Here is a 17,976-nt window from a genome sequence, read left to right on the forward strand (position 1 = left end):
CCTATCAAAGACACTTAGAGAAGTATAGGGTGTTCGAATTCCTTGCTGGCCTTAACCCTGAGTATGACATTGCACGACAACATCTTCTTTCCAGGGACAGTGTCACTCTCTCCCAAGCATATGCATTCGTGTTAGGGGAGGAGTGCAGGAGGGATGTAATGATGAAGAATCTCATGACTGATCAGTCTGCTATGGTAAGTGCTGTGAAACCTAAACAGAATGGCAATGAGAACAAGAAGGAAGACAAAAGAGACTTAGTCTATGACTACTGTAAGAAACCGAAGCATACAAGAGATACTTGCTGGAAGCTTCACCCACATCTTGTGCCAACCAGATTGAAGAATAAGAAAGGAAATGCACATATGGCAGTTACTGGTGACACTCCGGCCCCTCCTACTACAGCTGCCTTGGAGTCTGTTGCAGCTGTTGCAGTAAGGGCCGAGCTTGAGAGGTTTGGGTTACTTCTGAATCAGAGGGATACAACTAGTTCCAATTCAGCCGCAACCGGACAACAAGGTACAGGTAGCACAGGTGGAACTCACTCTACCTCCCTTGCCCACACAGGTAGTCCACATGTCACTGCAAACTATGTTTCTGCTTCAGGTAAGGAGAGATCTCCTTGGATTATAGACTCTGGAGCCTCAGAGCATATGACCCATTGCTCCACCATCTTCTCCTCTTACCAGCTCAATTCTGGCAGAGATAGGGTCTCCACAGCTGATGGATCCCATGTTCCTATTGCTGGGAAGGGATCTGTCAAGATTAATGATTCCATTTGTTTACCCTCTGTCCCCCATGTTCCTAGATTGAGCACCAACTTGTTATTTGTTAGTAGTTTGACTAAGAATCTGAACTGCTCAGTAATTTTTTCTCCTGGACATTGTATTTTGCAGGATCTGGATTCAAAGAGGACGATTGGGAGTGGTCATGAAGTGAATGGAATCTACCTCCTGGATACTCTTCCAATTCACCAAAGTCATCATGTTTGCAAGGGCAGTGAGTCAAAACTTGTGGATCAGATTATACTTTGGCATAATCGTTTGGGCCATTTGTCTTTTTCTTCTTTAAGTTCTTTGTTTCCAAAACTGTTTGAGTCTGTGAGTCTGTCAAGGTTGAAGTGTGAAGGTTGTGAACTTGGAAAGCATTGTAGACACTCTTTTAAACCGAGTAATAAAAGATGTTCTTCTCTTTTTGATGTTATTCATTTGGATGTGTGGGGCCCTTATCATGTTCCCTCTATGGGCGGCTATCGCTATATTCTCCTGTTTGTGGATGATTTCTCTCGATATTCCTGGATTTACTTGATGAAATCACGTGATGAGGTACCATCCTTGGTGAGACAATTCCATCAGATGGTATTAACACAGTTTGGAACTAGAATCAAGATGTTCAGATCTGACAATGCTAGGGAATATTTTGAGAGACATCTTGCCTCATATCTGTTGGAGTATGGTGTTGTCCATTAGAGTAGCTGTTCCTACAGTCCACAGCAGAATGGTGTTGCAGAGAGAAAGAACAGACACATTGTTGAGATGACAAGAAGCATGATAATCACAGCAACAGTTCCGGTTCGTTTTTGGGGTGATGCTGTTCTCACGACAGTATATCTGATTAACAGGATGCCTTCTCGTTTACTTGGTTTCAGCACTCCATTCAACCTTCTTTTTCCTCAGGGGGAGATGTTTCATATTCCTCTAAGGGTGTTTGGGTGTGGCTGCTTTGCGCATATTCTTGGTTCTTACCGTTCGAAGCTTGATCCCAAGGCAAAGAAATGTGTCTTCCTTGGATATGCAAAGAATCAGAAAGGGTACCGCTGCTATGATCCAGTCTCTGGGAACCAGTTTGTTATATGGACATCACTTTCTTCGAATCTACATACTTCTTCTCAAGGAATCCTTCTCAGGGGGAGTGTTTTGGGGAAGTAAGTCAGCAGTCTATCCCTCTCCCAGTTCCAGTTATTGTGCCTACTACTGTGCTTGACAACTATTCGATGTCACCTACCTTGCCCCCCCCTTTGTGTTCCGTCTCACAGTATTACTCACGGCAGAGACTTCATAAGGAGGTTGATTCCACTACAGCAAAACTCACACCACTTCCTGTCGATCCCTTGGAGACTCCAGATTCGGCTGATATAGATCCAGGTATTCCTCTTGATCCCTCTACTATTTCAGTTCCCATTGGTCCCACTAACACTGTTACAGATAACCTTGATCTCCCTATTGCTCTTAGAAAAGGGAAGAGGAAGTGCACTGCTCATTGCATATCACAATACTTATCCTACAGTGGACTTTCTCCTTCTTACCGTGCTTTTCTCTCTTCTCTTGATTCCGTGTCTATACCCAAGGGTGTTAGTGAGGCTCTCTCCAAACCTGAGTGGAAGGCAGCTATGCAAGAAGAGATGGAGGCTTTGATTAAAAATCAGACATGGGAGATTGTGGACCTACCAGAAGGCAAGGAGACAGTTGGATGCAGATGGGTTTACACAGTAAAGTATAAGGCAGATGGAAGCATAGAGAGGTACAAGGCAAGACTTGTTGCAAAAGGATACACACAGACCTATGGCATTGATTATCTAGAGACTTTTGCACCAGTTGCAAAGATGACCTTTGTTCGGATACTCCTTTCTCTTGCTGCCTCATACTCTTGGCCCTTGTTTCAACTGGATGTGAAGAATGCTTTCCTAAATGGGGATCTGCAAGAAGAGGTGTATATGGATCTTCTAGCTGGTTTTTATGATAATGCTAAAGAGGGAAAGGTATGCAAGCTGAAGAAGTCACTATATGGCTTGAAACAATCCCCTAGAGCATGGTTCGACAGATTCAAAAAGGCCCTGATTGTTTTTGGCTACACTTAAACTCAATCTGATCACACCTTGTTGTGAAGCGCAGGGGATCCTTGGTGTCAATCCTAATCGTTTACGTGGATGATATTGTTGTCACTGGGAATGATCTGAGTGAGATTGATAGTCTGAAGTGGAACCTGCATAAGGAATTTGAGATTAAGGACCTTGGAGAACTGAGATACTTCTTAGGCATTGAAGTTGCAAGATCGAAACATGGAATTTTTATCTCTCAAAGGAAGTATGTCTTGGACCTTCTCCAAGAAACAGGGAAACTTGGAACAAAGGCAGCTAGCACCCCCATTGATCAGAACCACAGAATCAGTGCATCAGAAGGTGAACCAGTAAAGGACCTTGGGAGGTACCAAAGACTTGTGGGTTGGCTGCTATACTCGTGCATGACAAGACCGGGCATCTCCTATGCAGTAAGTGTAGTGAGCCAATACATGCATGCTCCACGAGACCAGCACTGGAAGGCAATTGACAGGATCCTTGCTTATCTGAAGGGACATCCAGGCAGAGGCATATTGTTTACTGATCATGGACAGCTCAAGCTAGAGACCTATACAGATGCGGACTGGGCAGGATGCCTCGATGACAGAAGATCAACTTCAGGAGTGTGCACCCTAGTTGGGGGCAACCTAGTCTCATGGAAGAGTAAAAAACAAACAGTTGTGGCAAGATCAAGTGTAGAAGCCGAATATAGGGCCATGGCACATGGAGTTTCAGAACTTCTCTGGATCCGTTCTCTATTGGAAGAAATCGGTGTTCAGGCAGAAGAACCTATGATGCTATACTGCGATAACCAGGCAGCAATTAATATTGCTCATAATCCAGTCCAGCATGACCGAACTAAGCACATTGAAGTAGATAGACATTTTATCAGAGAAAGGGTAAGCACATTTCTTCTGATCTGCAGCTTGCTGATGTCCTCACAAAAGGCGTTGCAAAGAATAAGCTGGAGCATGATCTACGCAAGTTGGGGATGTATGACATCTACTCCCAACTTGAGGGGGAGTGTTGAGTGGGCCGACTTGTGTTTAGTTTATTTCCTTTCAAATTAAGATGTTGTTGGGCCTTGGGCCCATTAGTTTTTATTTTTTAAAGAGTTGTAATTACTTAGGTTGAGTTGCCGCCCTACTTGGGGCATCTTTGTAATATCTCATACTTAAGTTAATTATAAATAGAATGAGGGGCTGGCGGCTAGGGTTAAGTCAATCTATCCTAGTCGACTTTCTGCTCTTTTCTTCCCTTTCTTTTGTCTCTTGCTGAAATCCCCAACTTTCTACTCTTCCTTTCACAAGAAGCTTGGCCGAAATCAGCACATAAGGTTTTCTACTGACTTGTCGATAATGCTAACTCAAATGCAAGACGAGTGAGTTGAGGTCTCTTTTGATAAGTACCCACATTACAAAGAAACTTCACAGCTCATCTTTAGCCATTGGATTCATGCCTAAGGGAACATTTAGTGATGGCTGAATTTGATGAGTTGCATTTGCTTTGTCTTTTAGTGGATAAAACCCAGCTTCAGCCAGGAGCTCACAATCTCCTTAAAAACTAATTACTAAAAGACAAAGCAATAAATCTTTCAGTTCAGCCTTTTAAACTGTTATCAAACAACCCCTAAGTGTAACAAGTTTCCTATTTCTGCCCTTTTTCTGTATCTTCAATCTCTACCTATGAATAACTGAACTAAAATACCAATTGTCATTATTATTTCCTATTTTGACCCCAATATTTCCTAAAAATGCATTTGGTATACTTTCTCATAGTTTATATTGGTTTTGAAACCTAGATTTTAAAGCTTCTCTTGTATTTCTGGTTTTGCACTTACCCCTATCTGCTTTTACTAAGTAGAATTGTCATTTGCAATCTGCTTACACCATTGGACATCCTCTTATATGTGCTGAAGTAAATTCATCAACAATCAATGAATCATAATATGTAATATTCCGGAACTGAAAGGCAAGGTGCCAACCAGCTGGTTGGTAAGGTCTCCTGCTGGTTGTAGCGGAGACTTGGGATCGAATCCTGCCCGCACCTGGGTTGGGGGATGGGCTACCCCCTGTTGTGTAGCGCTTCAAAATATATAAAAAAAATACCGTAACTGAAAGGGCCATTGACCAATGTTGATCCCAGCTATCTTGTGTGAGAATGATTTAGTTTTGTACTTGCATTATTTTGAATCTACCAGTTCTGCAATTTTTTTGATTGGTAATCTTGACCACTTCTGCATGGGTTACCCTTTTTGTGCTTTAGGAGTCTTGGGCTTAAGAGAGAGGAGCTGATAGGAATCGATCAGCACCTTTGAAGACTTATTCTAGAAAGAAGGCCTTACAACAGGTCCTGATATGGCATTGTGATGGTACTTGGGATTTGGACTGAATTGAATACCAAGGGTATTTTTGTCATTTTACAATTTTATGTGGGGTCCAATGATAGGGTTTAAATTGTGATTGCATAAGTAGGGTTAGAGTTATTGAGTCTTCTTTGAATTGAAATAGGATATGACAGCTTAGTTTGAATCCTACTAGGATTATTGAGTCTTAACAGTTTTACTCCTAAGACTATACGAGTCTAACAGTTTGACGCCTAGGGTTATTATGAGTTTAGAGTCTATAAATATGTATGGACGTTTTACACGCAATGAAATATATTGAGTTTTCTTCAGCTTATGCTAGCTATGGTGAGTGATTCCCATGCCCCAGAGTGATTCTAGGCACCCTGTGAGTGATTCCAGGTATTTTCTCTCTTCTTTCTATCCCTATTTTCTCTTTTATTCCTTCAAGAATCCATTACAGCCATCAACAGCCATAAAACTTTGATCAAGAAGACCATTCAACATTCTCTAAGGACTAGAACTGAGCATGGTCCTACATCAGTTTGGTATCAGAGCCAAGGTTATAGGCTGTCATCATCATAGCTGCACGTAGTGGCAAGCAGTATAAGGGTCGGCTGACTGATACACAAAGAGATTCATTGATTTCTACCCTTTGCAAGAGAGTCGAAACCTTTGAAGCACAAGTGAAAGAACTTCAAGAAGATAAAGAAGAAGAAATACAGCAAGAAGCACCTCTAATCAATGAAAGGGATGGAGGACGAAACAACGGAGCTGTCCATGAAGATGATAATGGTGAAGATGAAGGATCTGTTAATCTTAGAGGACAACAAAGAGCTGCAAACTGCACAAGGGTACCATCTGCACAAGTTAATCGAACCCGAAATACCCATCACGTGATTGATCAAGAAGCATCGCTCACAGATCTATTTGATGAGATGATGGAACAAGCTGAATATGGTGGTTATGCAGATGATATAACCAAGAAGGTAAAGGTGGATTTTTCTGATTTCAATGGAGATTTAGACCCTCAATCTTTTTCAGATTGGTTGGCTGCACTGGAGGAATATTTTGATTGGTATGATATGACTCGGAGGATCAGATTTGCACGTATGAAATTTGGCGGTCATGCTAAAGTATGGTGAAAAAGCATGGAGTGGTGAGAATAGAGGTGATAGTCCTATTTCTACATGGTCATAAATGAAGAAACATTTGAGAGACAAGTACCTCCCAATGGACTTCCAAGATGAGTTATATGAGGAATTGGCTAACCTCAAGCAAGGTACGCTATCTGTAGTTGAATACATGCGTAAAATTGATGAATTATCTATTAGATGTGATACTACTGAAAGTGAGAGGCAAAAGTTGGTTCGATTCAAGAATGGTCTACGGGCTGAAATCAAGAAAGAGATGGTAACTGCTCAAGTCTTTGACTTAGATTATGCCTATCAAATTGTTGTCAAAATTGAGAAGAGTTTAAAGCAAACAAATGCAAGGCAATTTGTATCACAAGCCGGGAAGTATGCAGCTCATAAGCAAGCTGATGGGGGAAAGACTTCTAGGTCAGCATATTCTAATGCCATCTCTAATAAGCCTAGTGGGTCTAGACCTAATCAAGGGGCTGACTATAAGAATTAATCAGTTGCTAGTGGTGTTACTCAGAAAAAACAGCCTGATACTAGTTGTTTTAGATGTGGAGGAAGGGGCCATATGGCTTTCCAATGGTCCTACCAAAAGCCTTAATGTCATTTATGAATAAGGCATTGAAGCGGTAGCTGATCCAGGTGATGACTTAGCTGAAGAGGATTATTCCTTCACTAATGATGATGCTTTAGATGATGACAGCAACTATGTTGGTATAGTTCGGCGTATTCTTACATCCCCAAAGGAAGAAATCAAGGAAGATTGGCTTCGTATAGCAATATTTCAAACTATAGTAAAGAGTGGAGACAAGTATTGTAAGCTTATCATAGATGGTGGTAGTAGTATGAATGTAATTTCTGAAGTCACTGTGGATCGGCTAAAGTTGACACCACAACCACACCCACAACCATACAAGATTGCTTGGGTTGATAAGACAACAATTCCGGTAGCTAAACAAGGCATTGTTTTTATTTCTTATGGTAGTTATTCTGATTCTATTTGGTGTGACATTGTTCCTATGAATGTTACACACATATTGCTTGGAAGGCCTTGGTTGTATGATAGGGATATCTACCATTGTAGAAGGGAGAACACCTATCGCTTCCTATTTAATGGGAAGCAAGTTATCATGAAGCCAATGTCACCAGAAGTTATTAAAAGGCATACCAGACCACCTCAAAAGGAGACTACAGCCCAAGGGCCCATTGCCGAATCTAAGAAAAAACCATTTCATTTTCTCTCCAAAAAAGAATTTGAAGTAGAAAGCAAGGAGACAGGAGTTGTATATGTTGTAATGTCCAAGGTGGTAATGTAACCAGATGTTGTTCCACCTATTGAAATGCCTAAAGAAGTGGTCCGAGTGTTGGATGAGTTTTCAGATTTGGCACCAGAAGAGCTACCTAATGAGTTACCGCCCATGAGAGACATTCAACATGCTATTGACTTGCAGCTAGGGTCACAATTGCCCAACTTACCAGCTAAACTTACTATAGAGCAAGCTAAACTTACCAACTAGGGTCACATGTATGAATCCTATAGAGCAAGCTAAACTTAAACGACAAGTTGATGAACTCCTAAAGAAAGGTTTTATTAGAGAAAGCCTTATTCCATGTGCTGTTCCAGCTCTTCTCACTCCAAAGAAAGATGGTTCTTGGCATATGTGTGTTGATAGTAGAGCAATCAACAAAATTACTATGAAGTATAGGTTCCGAATTCCTAGGCTTGATGACATGCTTGATATGATGCTGGAGTGACCATTTTTTCTAAGATCAATCTAAGGAGTGGCTATCATCAAATACAAATTAGGCCTGGTGATGAGTGGAAGACAACATTTAAGACAAAAATGGCTTATATGAGTGGTTAGTTATGCCATTTGGACTAACCAATGTCCCTAGTACTTTCATGAGGATGATGACCCAGGTACTTCGATCCTTCATTGGTCGTTTCTTTGTTGTTTATTTTGATGATATTCTTATATATAGCCCTAGTCTAGAAGAGCATATTGATCATCTACGTCAAGTGATGAGAGTTTTATGCCAAGAGAAACTCTACATCAACTTAAAGAAATGCTCTTTCATGTCACCCAGTGTTATATTTTTGGGGTTTGTTGTTTCTGCTAAAGGCACAAGTGTTGATCCCGAGAATGTGAAGTCTATCTTAGAATGGCCCCTACCTACCGATCTTCAAGAGATTAGAAGTTTCTACGGCCTAGGAACTTTTTTATAGAATATTTATTAAGGGGTGCAGCACTATCATGGCTCCAATTACAGATGCAATGGAAAGAGGTGAATTTAATTGGACCAAGGCAGCAACAAAGGCATTTGAGACTATCAAGAAGAAAATGATAGAGGCACCTATTTTACAACTTCTAGATTTCTCTAAAGTCTTTGAAGTGGCATGTGATGCATCTGGTGTAGGAATTGGAGGGGTTCTCATGCAAGAAGGCCATCCCATTGCATTTCATAGTGAGAAACTAAATGAAGTCAAGCAGAAATGTTCAACTTACGACAAGGAGTTATATGCAGTAGTGCAAGTTCTATGACATTGGCGACACTACTTTATATCAAAGGAGTTTGTGCTCTATTCAGATCATGAAGCTTTAAAGTACGTTGATGGATGCAGTAGGGGAAACCCGGGACAATCGGGGATTGGGGGTGTTTTTAGAGATGAAAATGGGGTCATCTCTGCTTTGTTCTCAGGCCCAATTGGAGTGGGTGACTCCTTAGAGCTGAGATATGTGCAGTTATGGAAGGAGACCGGAAAGCTAAGGAATTGAACATCAAGAAACTTATAATTGAAGGGGATTTAGAGGTGGTGATAGGGTGGCCGACTAAAGATCAAAATGATTTATGGAAGTATAATAATGAGAAGAGGAAATTCAAATGGCTGGTGTGGGAGATGGAAGTTAAGACATGTTGGATTAAAAGATTAGCTAATTCCCTAGCTGACGGTTTAGCAAAACAAGGGGCAGAAAGGGATTCTTTGTTTTGGGCTAAGCTGTAACGTTAGTGTCTTTGTATCTTTGTATTTTCTTTTCTCATTTCTTGAAGTTCTTTGTGACTCTTGGAAGATAAGTGTGTTTATCTTCCACTTGTAAATTTTCTACTGATGAATTAATGAAAGTGTTATTGATAAAAAAAAAAAGCTTTAAAGTACTTGAATTCCCAAAAGAAACTAAACTATAGGCATGGGAAGTGGGTTTCATTCTTACAAGAATACACCTTCGTTCTTAAGGAAAACCAAGTCATTGGTTTTGATCAACTAAAGGAAAACTATACTTGTAAGGATTTCAGCATCATCTATGCTGACTTACAAGCTGGGAAGCAAGATGAGTATCCTTCCTTTTCACTGCATAATGGTTATCTGTTTTATGATACCCGCTTATATTTACCAAATACCTCTTTACGGGACTTTGCTATTTGGGAGCTACATGCTAGAGGTGTAGTAGGTCATTTTGGTAGAGATAAGACCATTGCTATGGTGGAAGATAGATTTTATTGGCCTAGTTTGAAGAATGGTGTTGCTCATATAATAAAATAATGCAGGATACGCCAACTTGCCAAAGGACAAAAGTAAAACACAGGGGCTATATACACCCCTACCTATTCCTCATGAACCATTGGCAAGATCTATCCATGGATTTTGTCCTTGGATTGCCTAAGACTGCTAGGGGTCACAATACAATCTATGTTGTGGTGGATCATTTCTCCAAGATGGCTCATTTCGACTTCATGGAGTACTTTCTACTGTTGTATCAGATCGAGACACCAAGTTTATGAGTTATTTTTGGAAGACACTTTGGAAACTACTCCATACTCAGCTGAAATTTTCTACATCGTTTTACCCCTAAACAGATGTTCAAACTGATGTAGTAGTAAATAGAAGCTTGGGAGATCTTTTATGGTGTCTAGTTGGTAATCATACTTCTAGATGGGATCTAGTTCTTCCAATAGCTAAGTTTGCTTATAACAGCTCAGTAAATAGATCCATAGGAAGAAGTCCATTTGAAGTGGTAACCGGTATTCAGCCTAAGCGGCCAATTGACTTAGTTACCTTGCACCAGATACACGTACCAACATTGAAGCAGGAGCATTTTCTAGGCACATAAGAGAGAGACATGATGATGTTAAGAGAAAAATTGCATTGAGCAATGATTTATACAAGGCTAGAACTGATATTCATCGACAGTTGGCAAATTATCAAGAGGGAGACATGGTTATGGTACGTATACGACCAGAACGTCTTCCTAAAGGTGTGTACAAGAAGCTCCACTCAAAGAGTGTCGGTCCTTACAAAATCATCAAGAAGATAAGTTCTAATGCCTATGTTCTAGAGTTGTCAGATCACATGGGAATTAGTCCTATCTTCAATGTTGAGGACTTGACTCCTTGCCATGGACATGTTGATTCTTTTAAGACTCCTATACCTAAATTGCCAACTATTGCGGCTCCAAATGGCATTCCAAAGGTTGTTTTAGATGAGGACATAATATCTACTGCTACATGAGGGTATCAGAAATTCCTTGTCAAGTGGAAAGGCAAGCCTATGTCTGAGAGTTCTTGGGTCATTGTTGAAGACTTTCATTGTCTCGACCCAGATCTTTATGAAAGGTACCATGCTTTTAACTCGAATTCAAGCCGGGGAGAGATGATAGGAATCAATCAGCATCTTTGAAGACTTATTCTAGAAAGAAGAAGGCCTTACAACAGGTTCTGATATGGCATAGTGATGGTACTTGGGATTTGGACTGAATTGAATACTAAGGGTATTTTTGTCATTTTGCATTTTTTGTGGGGGTCCAATGATAGGGTTTAAATTGTCTAGTTATAGTTTGTTTATGTTTAAAATTTCAGAGTCATTGCATAAGTAGGATTAGAGTTATTGAGTCTTCTTTGAATTGAAATAGGATACGATAGCTTAGTTTGAATCCTAATAGGATTATTGAGTCTAATAGTTTGACTCCTAGGATTATTATGAGTTTAGAGTCTACAAATAATATGTATGGACATTTTACACAAAGGCAATGAAATATGTTGAGTTTTCTTCAGCTTATGCTAGCTATGGTGAGTGATTCTAGGCACCCTGTTAGTGATTCCAGGTATTTTCTCTCTTCTTTTTTGATCAATGTATTTTCTCTCTTTTTTCTCTCCCTATTTTCTCTTTTGTTCCTTCAAGAAACCATTACAGCCATCAACAGCCATAAAACTTTGATCAAGAAGACCATTCAACATTCTCTAAGGACTAGAACTGAGCTGGTCCTACCTCAGGAGCATACTAATACAAGCGAATTGAGCTACATTCTCAAAAGTCAAAATGACAGATTTTACAAAATTGAATTACAAATCACCAGCATGAAACAATAATGTCCATAAAAAAAGACAAAGGACCACCCTGGCACACATTGCCCAGTTTTCTGTATTGGGCGGACTAATAGAACAGATTTCCTTTTTGTTATTTTAATGGTAACTAAGGTGTTTACCCCTAGGAGGTTTTGAGTTAAAAAGAAGGAAACCATGATATACTATTTATGCATATTCTGATAATTATAATTTCATATATATATATATATATATTTTTTAATTTTCCTGTAAGGTGTTTTAAATAGTATTTTAGTTCATGTTAAGATGTCTTTCATGCATCCATATGAAATGCAGTTAGCCACATTGTGGTTGTTTTTTCATGGAACATCGACAATTTTGTTGTGGACTTTATGTTCCTTTGACAGTCCTAGAAAATCTCATAGACTATGGTTAGGGTTGTTCAATGTGAACAATTTTTGTACCTCCTACGCAGTATCATCCATGGTAGCAGGCCATTTTTTCCAATCTCTATTATCTGTGTTACTTTATGGTGGCAGGAAGCGTCTATTTAGTTTGATTAATGATTTGCCCACGGTATTTGAAGTCGTATCAGAAAGAAAGCCTGTTAAAGAGAAGCCCAGTGCAGACAGCGGAAGCAAACCCAGGCTTAGCACAAAAGTGAGACTGGTCAAGGCTGAATTACAGTTTCCCCTGTTCCACCCGATTCCTTTAATAATTTAAGATCTATAACCCATGTTTTCTTGCTCTAGCAGAGGTCAAGTGATGGGCAGGTGAAAAGCAACTCAAAGTTGGCTGACGAGAGCTATGGGGAGGATGACGAAGAACATAGTGAAACACTTTGTGGAAGTTGTGGGGGGAATTATAGTGCTGATGAGTTCTGGATTGGCTGTGACATCTGTGAGAGGTGGTTCCATGGAAAATGTGTGAAAATAACACCTGCGAAGGCTGAAAACATAAAGCAGTATAAATGTCCTTCTTGCAGCTTGAAGCGAGGAAGGCAATAGTTACTAAAGTCAGTGGGGTTAAACATTGTTTTTAGTGGCTGACATTGTAGCTGTAGCCTGTAGCGGTTGAAAATATACGGTGTGGTACTTCAGTTTTTAGCTGGAATCATGTCCAATTTGTGGGTATTGTAGTTAAGCTTTCTATCCAAGGATGTCTATTTCTTTGTTTCCTAATACGTATTATATATTGCTATATTTGTATACAATTTTATGAATATCGATCATTTAGAACATTTGCTTTCAAGCTAGCTATTGTCCAGGTGTTATGAATTTTGGGTTTTCAAAGACATGATCTCATGTATTCAGAAACCTTCAGGAGGAGAAGTTGTCAAGGGTCTAGACTCTAGAACAGCAGGACATTGGAGGAAGCGGGAAAGTTTCGATGTTAGGAGGACCCACCAAGAGTTGGGATTTATTCCTAAGAAAAGCCGAGTCCGGATCTCCTGCCCACGTTTGTGCAGCCACACATGGAGAACATCTCATCCTCTGTATAGTATTATGCAGGGGGAGATATTTCCAATTCACGGGGGTGGTGTATTGTGGGTAGGCGTGGGTAAGAGATCCGGAGTGTCCTGACACGCTTCAAACATGATCTGTGTCCGCACATCTCACCATAAGATTACCCATCATGTCTGAGATGTGTGGATACAGATCTTGTTGGAATATTCACAGTGAGATGCAGCAGAGCATTGGGAATATTTCATAACGATAATATATGGGAAAGGTAAATGATGTGTGGATGCAAGTGAAGTTGGTATGAGGAACAAATCTGGATTTTTCAATATGTACGACATGTTTTAAATATGTGCAGTTATAAATCATCTTGGGAGCTAGTTGGAACATATTTTGTTGGGAGGACTCAATAATTATACCCTACTTAATGCTTCAAAAACTTGGTTGATAAAATAAAAAAAGACAAAAAAATGGCGATAATAGGAAAAGGGGGGGGGGGGAGGGTTTTTCCTTCTCATGAAGAGGGAGAGGCGCAAATTAATCGTAGTTTATAAGGGTTGTAAATGGATCGGGTCTGGTCAAATGGATCACAAGTGTTGTGAGGTTGGTATAAGGAGCAAATCCGGATTTTCAATGTGTACACACAACACACATGTTTGAAATGTACAAATATAAATCAAATTGGGATTATTTGTCAACAGAAATGTTCCAACACCCTCCCAACATGATTCGACATTATTAAATCTCAACATGAGATTGGGATTCACTATACTATCATAGTATAGTAGGGGTAGATTTATTCAATTTCTTAAAACTTAGGGGTACTTTAAGAAATTTGTCCATTTTTTTAGGTTTGTCCAAAATAAAAAGAGGGTAAATTACAAGGACCCCTCCCTCTACTATGGTGTCAGTGATGAAAATCGTATGCACCTTTTTTTTTGCGACAAAGGCCCCCTTGAACTTTGACTGTTAGACAAAGAACCCCTCTATTAGTATTTTGTCAGTTAACCTGAAAAAAAGATTCTCATTTAGTTGTTTAATTTTTTTAAAATCCTCAAACTACCCTTTTCTCGGTGAGAAGAAATCATCAACATACCTGTAAAAACCCGATAACATTGTAGATGGCTAAATCTTGAACAAGGATTTGAGATACAACATCCCCAAAAGGTAAGCATAATCCTTCACCTTGATCTCGCCCACCCAAAATAATGCCTCACCCAACTCCGCTCTACATTAGGCTGTCAGTGTTAACCCTTTGCATCCATGCCCTTCCAAGAGTTTGTTAAACCAAGTAAGCTAAATGTGCAAGGGCTAAGGAGTCCTATTAAGTATGAGATTGTTATGAACAAAGAAGTCATGGTTGATGTTATGGACCCAACCACTACGAAATTGACCCTCAGCCTTAAGGTGTTAAATAGGGGTTGATTCGAGCTGAACCGAGCTGAATACTTGGCTATTCGAGCTCAACTCGTAGGAAAAGTATTAGGCTCGAGCTTGGCTCGGTTCATAGCTTGCAAGTTCGAGATCGACTCGGCTTGAGCTCGACTATAAGCCAAGTTTTTTTAAAATAAAAAATATATGCATAAATTATTTTGTTTTTATTTTTCAGACAAAAAAATTAAGAATTATAAAAATTATTTATTATTATATATACAAAAAATTATTTACTATTATACATAAAAAATAAAAACATTATTATATATAAAAAATTATTTATTATATGTATGTATGTATATATATATATAATAAAAATTATTTATTTAATACTAGGCTCGCGAGCCTCACGAATCGAGCTCGAATAGCTCGTGAAAGGCTCAACTTGTGGCTATCCCTAGTGGTAAATATGGTAAGGGCAGTGATTCTACTACAAACACAGATCAAAGTATTAGTATCGGGTATCGTATCAAACAACTTGGATATGGATACAGATACAAATATGCTTTGAAAACGCATGGATACAAACGAAAAATATGAAAACACATGAATATGCTATGAAAATAGATACAAATTTCGTAATTACATCAATTACACTAGCTTTAAGGTCAAAACAACCACAAATAAGATATAAATACATAAGAAATGTATATTTTAATGGTATATATAAAAAAATGTATTACAATTAATATTATGAGATGTATAGATATTATACAATTTTGTTGATAATCCATCAATCAGGAGTCTAAGACTCATGTTATATAGACCTTTACAAATTAACACATGCATAAAGCCATTATTATGTTATATTCTATTTATTTCCAAGACACAAACAAATGCTATTATATTTTAATTACTATATCAATTGTTTTCTATTTTAATATTTTTACTTTTCAACATTAACAGAAAAAGTCAACCAAATATTAAATTTTGAAATGTTTGATAAACAATATATTTATTTTTGTAAATAATAAATATGTTATTCTAAAATGTAAATCAAAATATCAATTGATAATTTATAAAATATATAATGTTAACTTAAAATATTTCAAATCTATATATATTAAAACTTTTAAAAGCATATAATATTGCAAATTCATAATTTTTAATTACAAAAATTATTATTCCATTATTAGTACTTTTATTTCAATATTTGTTCTAAAATAATAAATCATTTTTATATAAATTTAAATTAGTGTATTTAATATATTCAATATAATATTATATGTTTGAATATTTTGTAAACAATTTTTTTATTTTATAAATAATAAATATGTTATTATTTAGTGTAAATTAAAATATCAATTAATAATTTATAAAAATATATTAAAATTATATATATACAAATGTATGATTTTTAAGTACTAAAATAATTATTCTACTATTAATATTTTTATTTGTATAAATTTATTAAGTAAAGAAATCAATTTTTTTGATATTAATATAAATTAGTAGATTATTTATTTCATTTATATTTATAAATAATAAATTTTAATATTATTCTATTTAATTTTATGTTGGAACTATTGAATATAAAGATATGACATTTATTTAGATTGTATTTTTACAATAAAGATAATAACAATTATTGTATTTCATTTATCATCACAAATTAAACGGTGGCTTAGTGGCTTAAATTGCTAAGCACCTTAAAGCGCAAGTAAGACTTGTGTCCAATCGTGCCAGACGCAACATTTTTTAGGATAGAAGTTGTGCACGTATTCGTGTATCACATGTATCATATCATCTTTTATCGTTTGATATGGTGCGATACCCACCAATACAGTAACGTATTGTAGCGATACACTACGACTGGTATACCACTGATACTGATACGATATGCCAGAGTACCAGTTGGTGGGATGGCGAAAGAAAGTGATGCCATAGGGAAGTTGAGACACGTGATCAAAATTGGTTGGGCTAGTGGATACTGAATGTGTGTTTCCTATACTGGTGAATGAGTCGCCGAAGGCTTACATTTTGGTGAAGCGACTCCCAATTGCCTTGCTTGTTTTGCTACTGTTGTTAGTGGTGGTAGTAGTATATGTTGACAAAGAAAGATAAAAAGCAAATGAGATGAGGAAGAAGATGATGGCGGTAAGGGTCAATTGGGAAGAGAGAGACAAAGAAGGGCAGTTGGACACCATTGTTTAGTTAGAAATTAGAATAGGGGTGAGAAAAAAAATAGAAAATTAAACTGACCGAAATCAAATAAAAAAATCGGTTAACCGAATCGGTTGGTTTGGTGTTTTTAAAAAAACCAAAGGTACTGGTTTGGTTTCGGTTAACCAATATAGAAAATCGGCTATTAACCGAACCGACCGATATACACATCTTTCTATATATTTTCTATATTAGAAATTAATAAATATGCATTATATATAAATATATCTTTATAATATATGATATATTATTTATTATTTAAAATATAATTTTTTTATATATTTATAATTTTTATTATATAATATTATAAAAATTAAAAAATCAAAAACTGATGAACCATACCGATGGTTAATCGAACCGATCAACTGATTAACCGATTGATTTCGGTTCAATTTAGATTTCTGATTTTCCAAAAACCAATATTACTGGTTCAATTAAAAAAAAGAAAAAAACTCACGATTTAGTAACCAAACCGTGGGCACCCCACCCCAAACTTAGAAGCAGAGGTGGTGTGCACATTGTGATATTGGTAAATAGAATAGTGTATTATATATTATCGCTGGAGCTCGGTTAATTACTACACAATGACGGATGTGTCCATTGAGGACCAACACCCCTTGGCTGGCTAGATTTTAGTTTGGGGTAAATGAATTGGTTCAATCTTTTTATAACATGTATGGAAATGAAATTGCATTCAAGTGGCATTGTTGCCAATGGGACATTAGGACAAGCTTTTCTGTGGATCATATGCAATGAAGGACTATTGTACAGTGTTTTTGAACTGTCGTTGATTCGGACGGTCAGACCGTTCGACCTAGGAACCGTCTAAGTAATCGATTCTGTTTTTACATAAACCTGGAATCTGGTAAAAAATCATTAAAAAAGTTAAATAAAATGTTGACCCGGGTGGTTGAACCGTTGACCCATTCAACGGTTTTTGACTGTTTTTTTTTATTTTTCAATTATTTTTTAATTTTTTAAATTTTCCTGTCAAAACGAACCATCTGTTCGAACTAGATGATCGGACCATTGACCCAAAAACCGGTGACCAAAACGGTTCTGTTTCTGGGTCATTTTTTAAAACATTGCTATTGTAGAAGCCCGTCCGTCACATCCCCATGAAACAAATTTTCTTGGTTACAACTTAGAAATCATCTAATTGTGTAGGCCAATATGATGGTTCAAAATAAGCGTCTATGATTTGAGTGGTTGATCTGATCAATCAACATTGAGCGCAGAAGGCTTTATCTCCTGCCTTACAACTAGATTGCATACTTGCAT

The 17,976-nt window shown here is 37.7% G+C and overlaps 1 protein-coding gene across 1 annotated transcript in view; it reads left to right on the forward strand.

Annotated features, from left to right (window-relative positions):
• Nucleotides 1–12,889, forward strand: part of AL1 (alfin-like 1) — a 32,144-nt gene extending 19,255 nt beyond the window's left edge. The window contains exons 4-5 of the mRNA XM_010255446.3: nt 12,178–12,298; nt 12,394–12,889. Coding sequence (XP_010253748.1) covers nt 12,178–12,298; nt 12,394–12,645 — 373 coding nt within the window. The 3' untranslated portion in view covers nt 12,646–12,889. The remainder of the gene's footprint in view (nt 1–12,177; nt 12,299–12,393) is intronic.
• Nucleotides 12,890–17,976: the final 5,087 nt, after the last annotated feature.

Source organism: Nelumbo nucifera, chromosome 2 (genome assembly GCF_055504915.1).
Source record: "Nelumbo nucifera cultivar China Antique chromosome 2, China Antique-T2T, whole genome shotgun sequence".
Classification (NCBI taxonomy): Eukaryota; Viridiplantae; Streptophyta; class Magnoliopsida; order Proteales; family Nelumbonaceae; genus Nelumbo; species Nelumbo nucifera.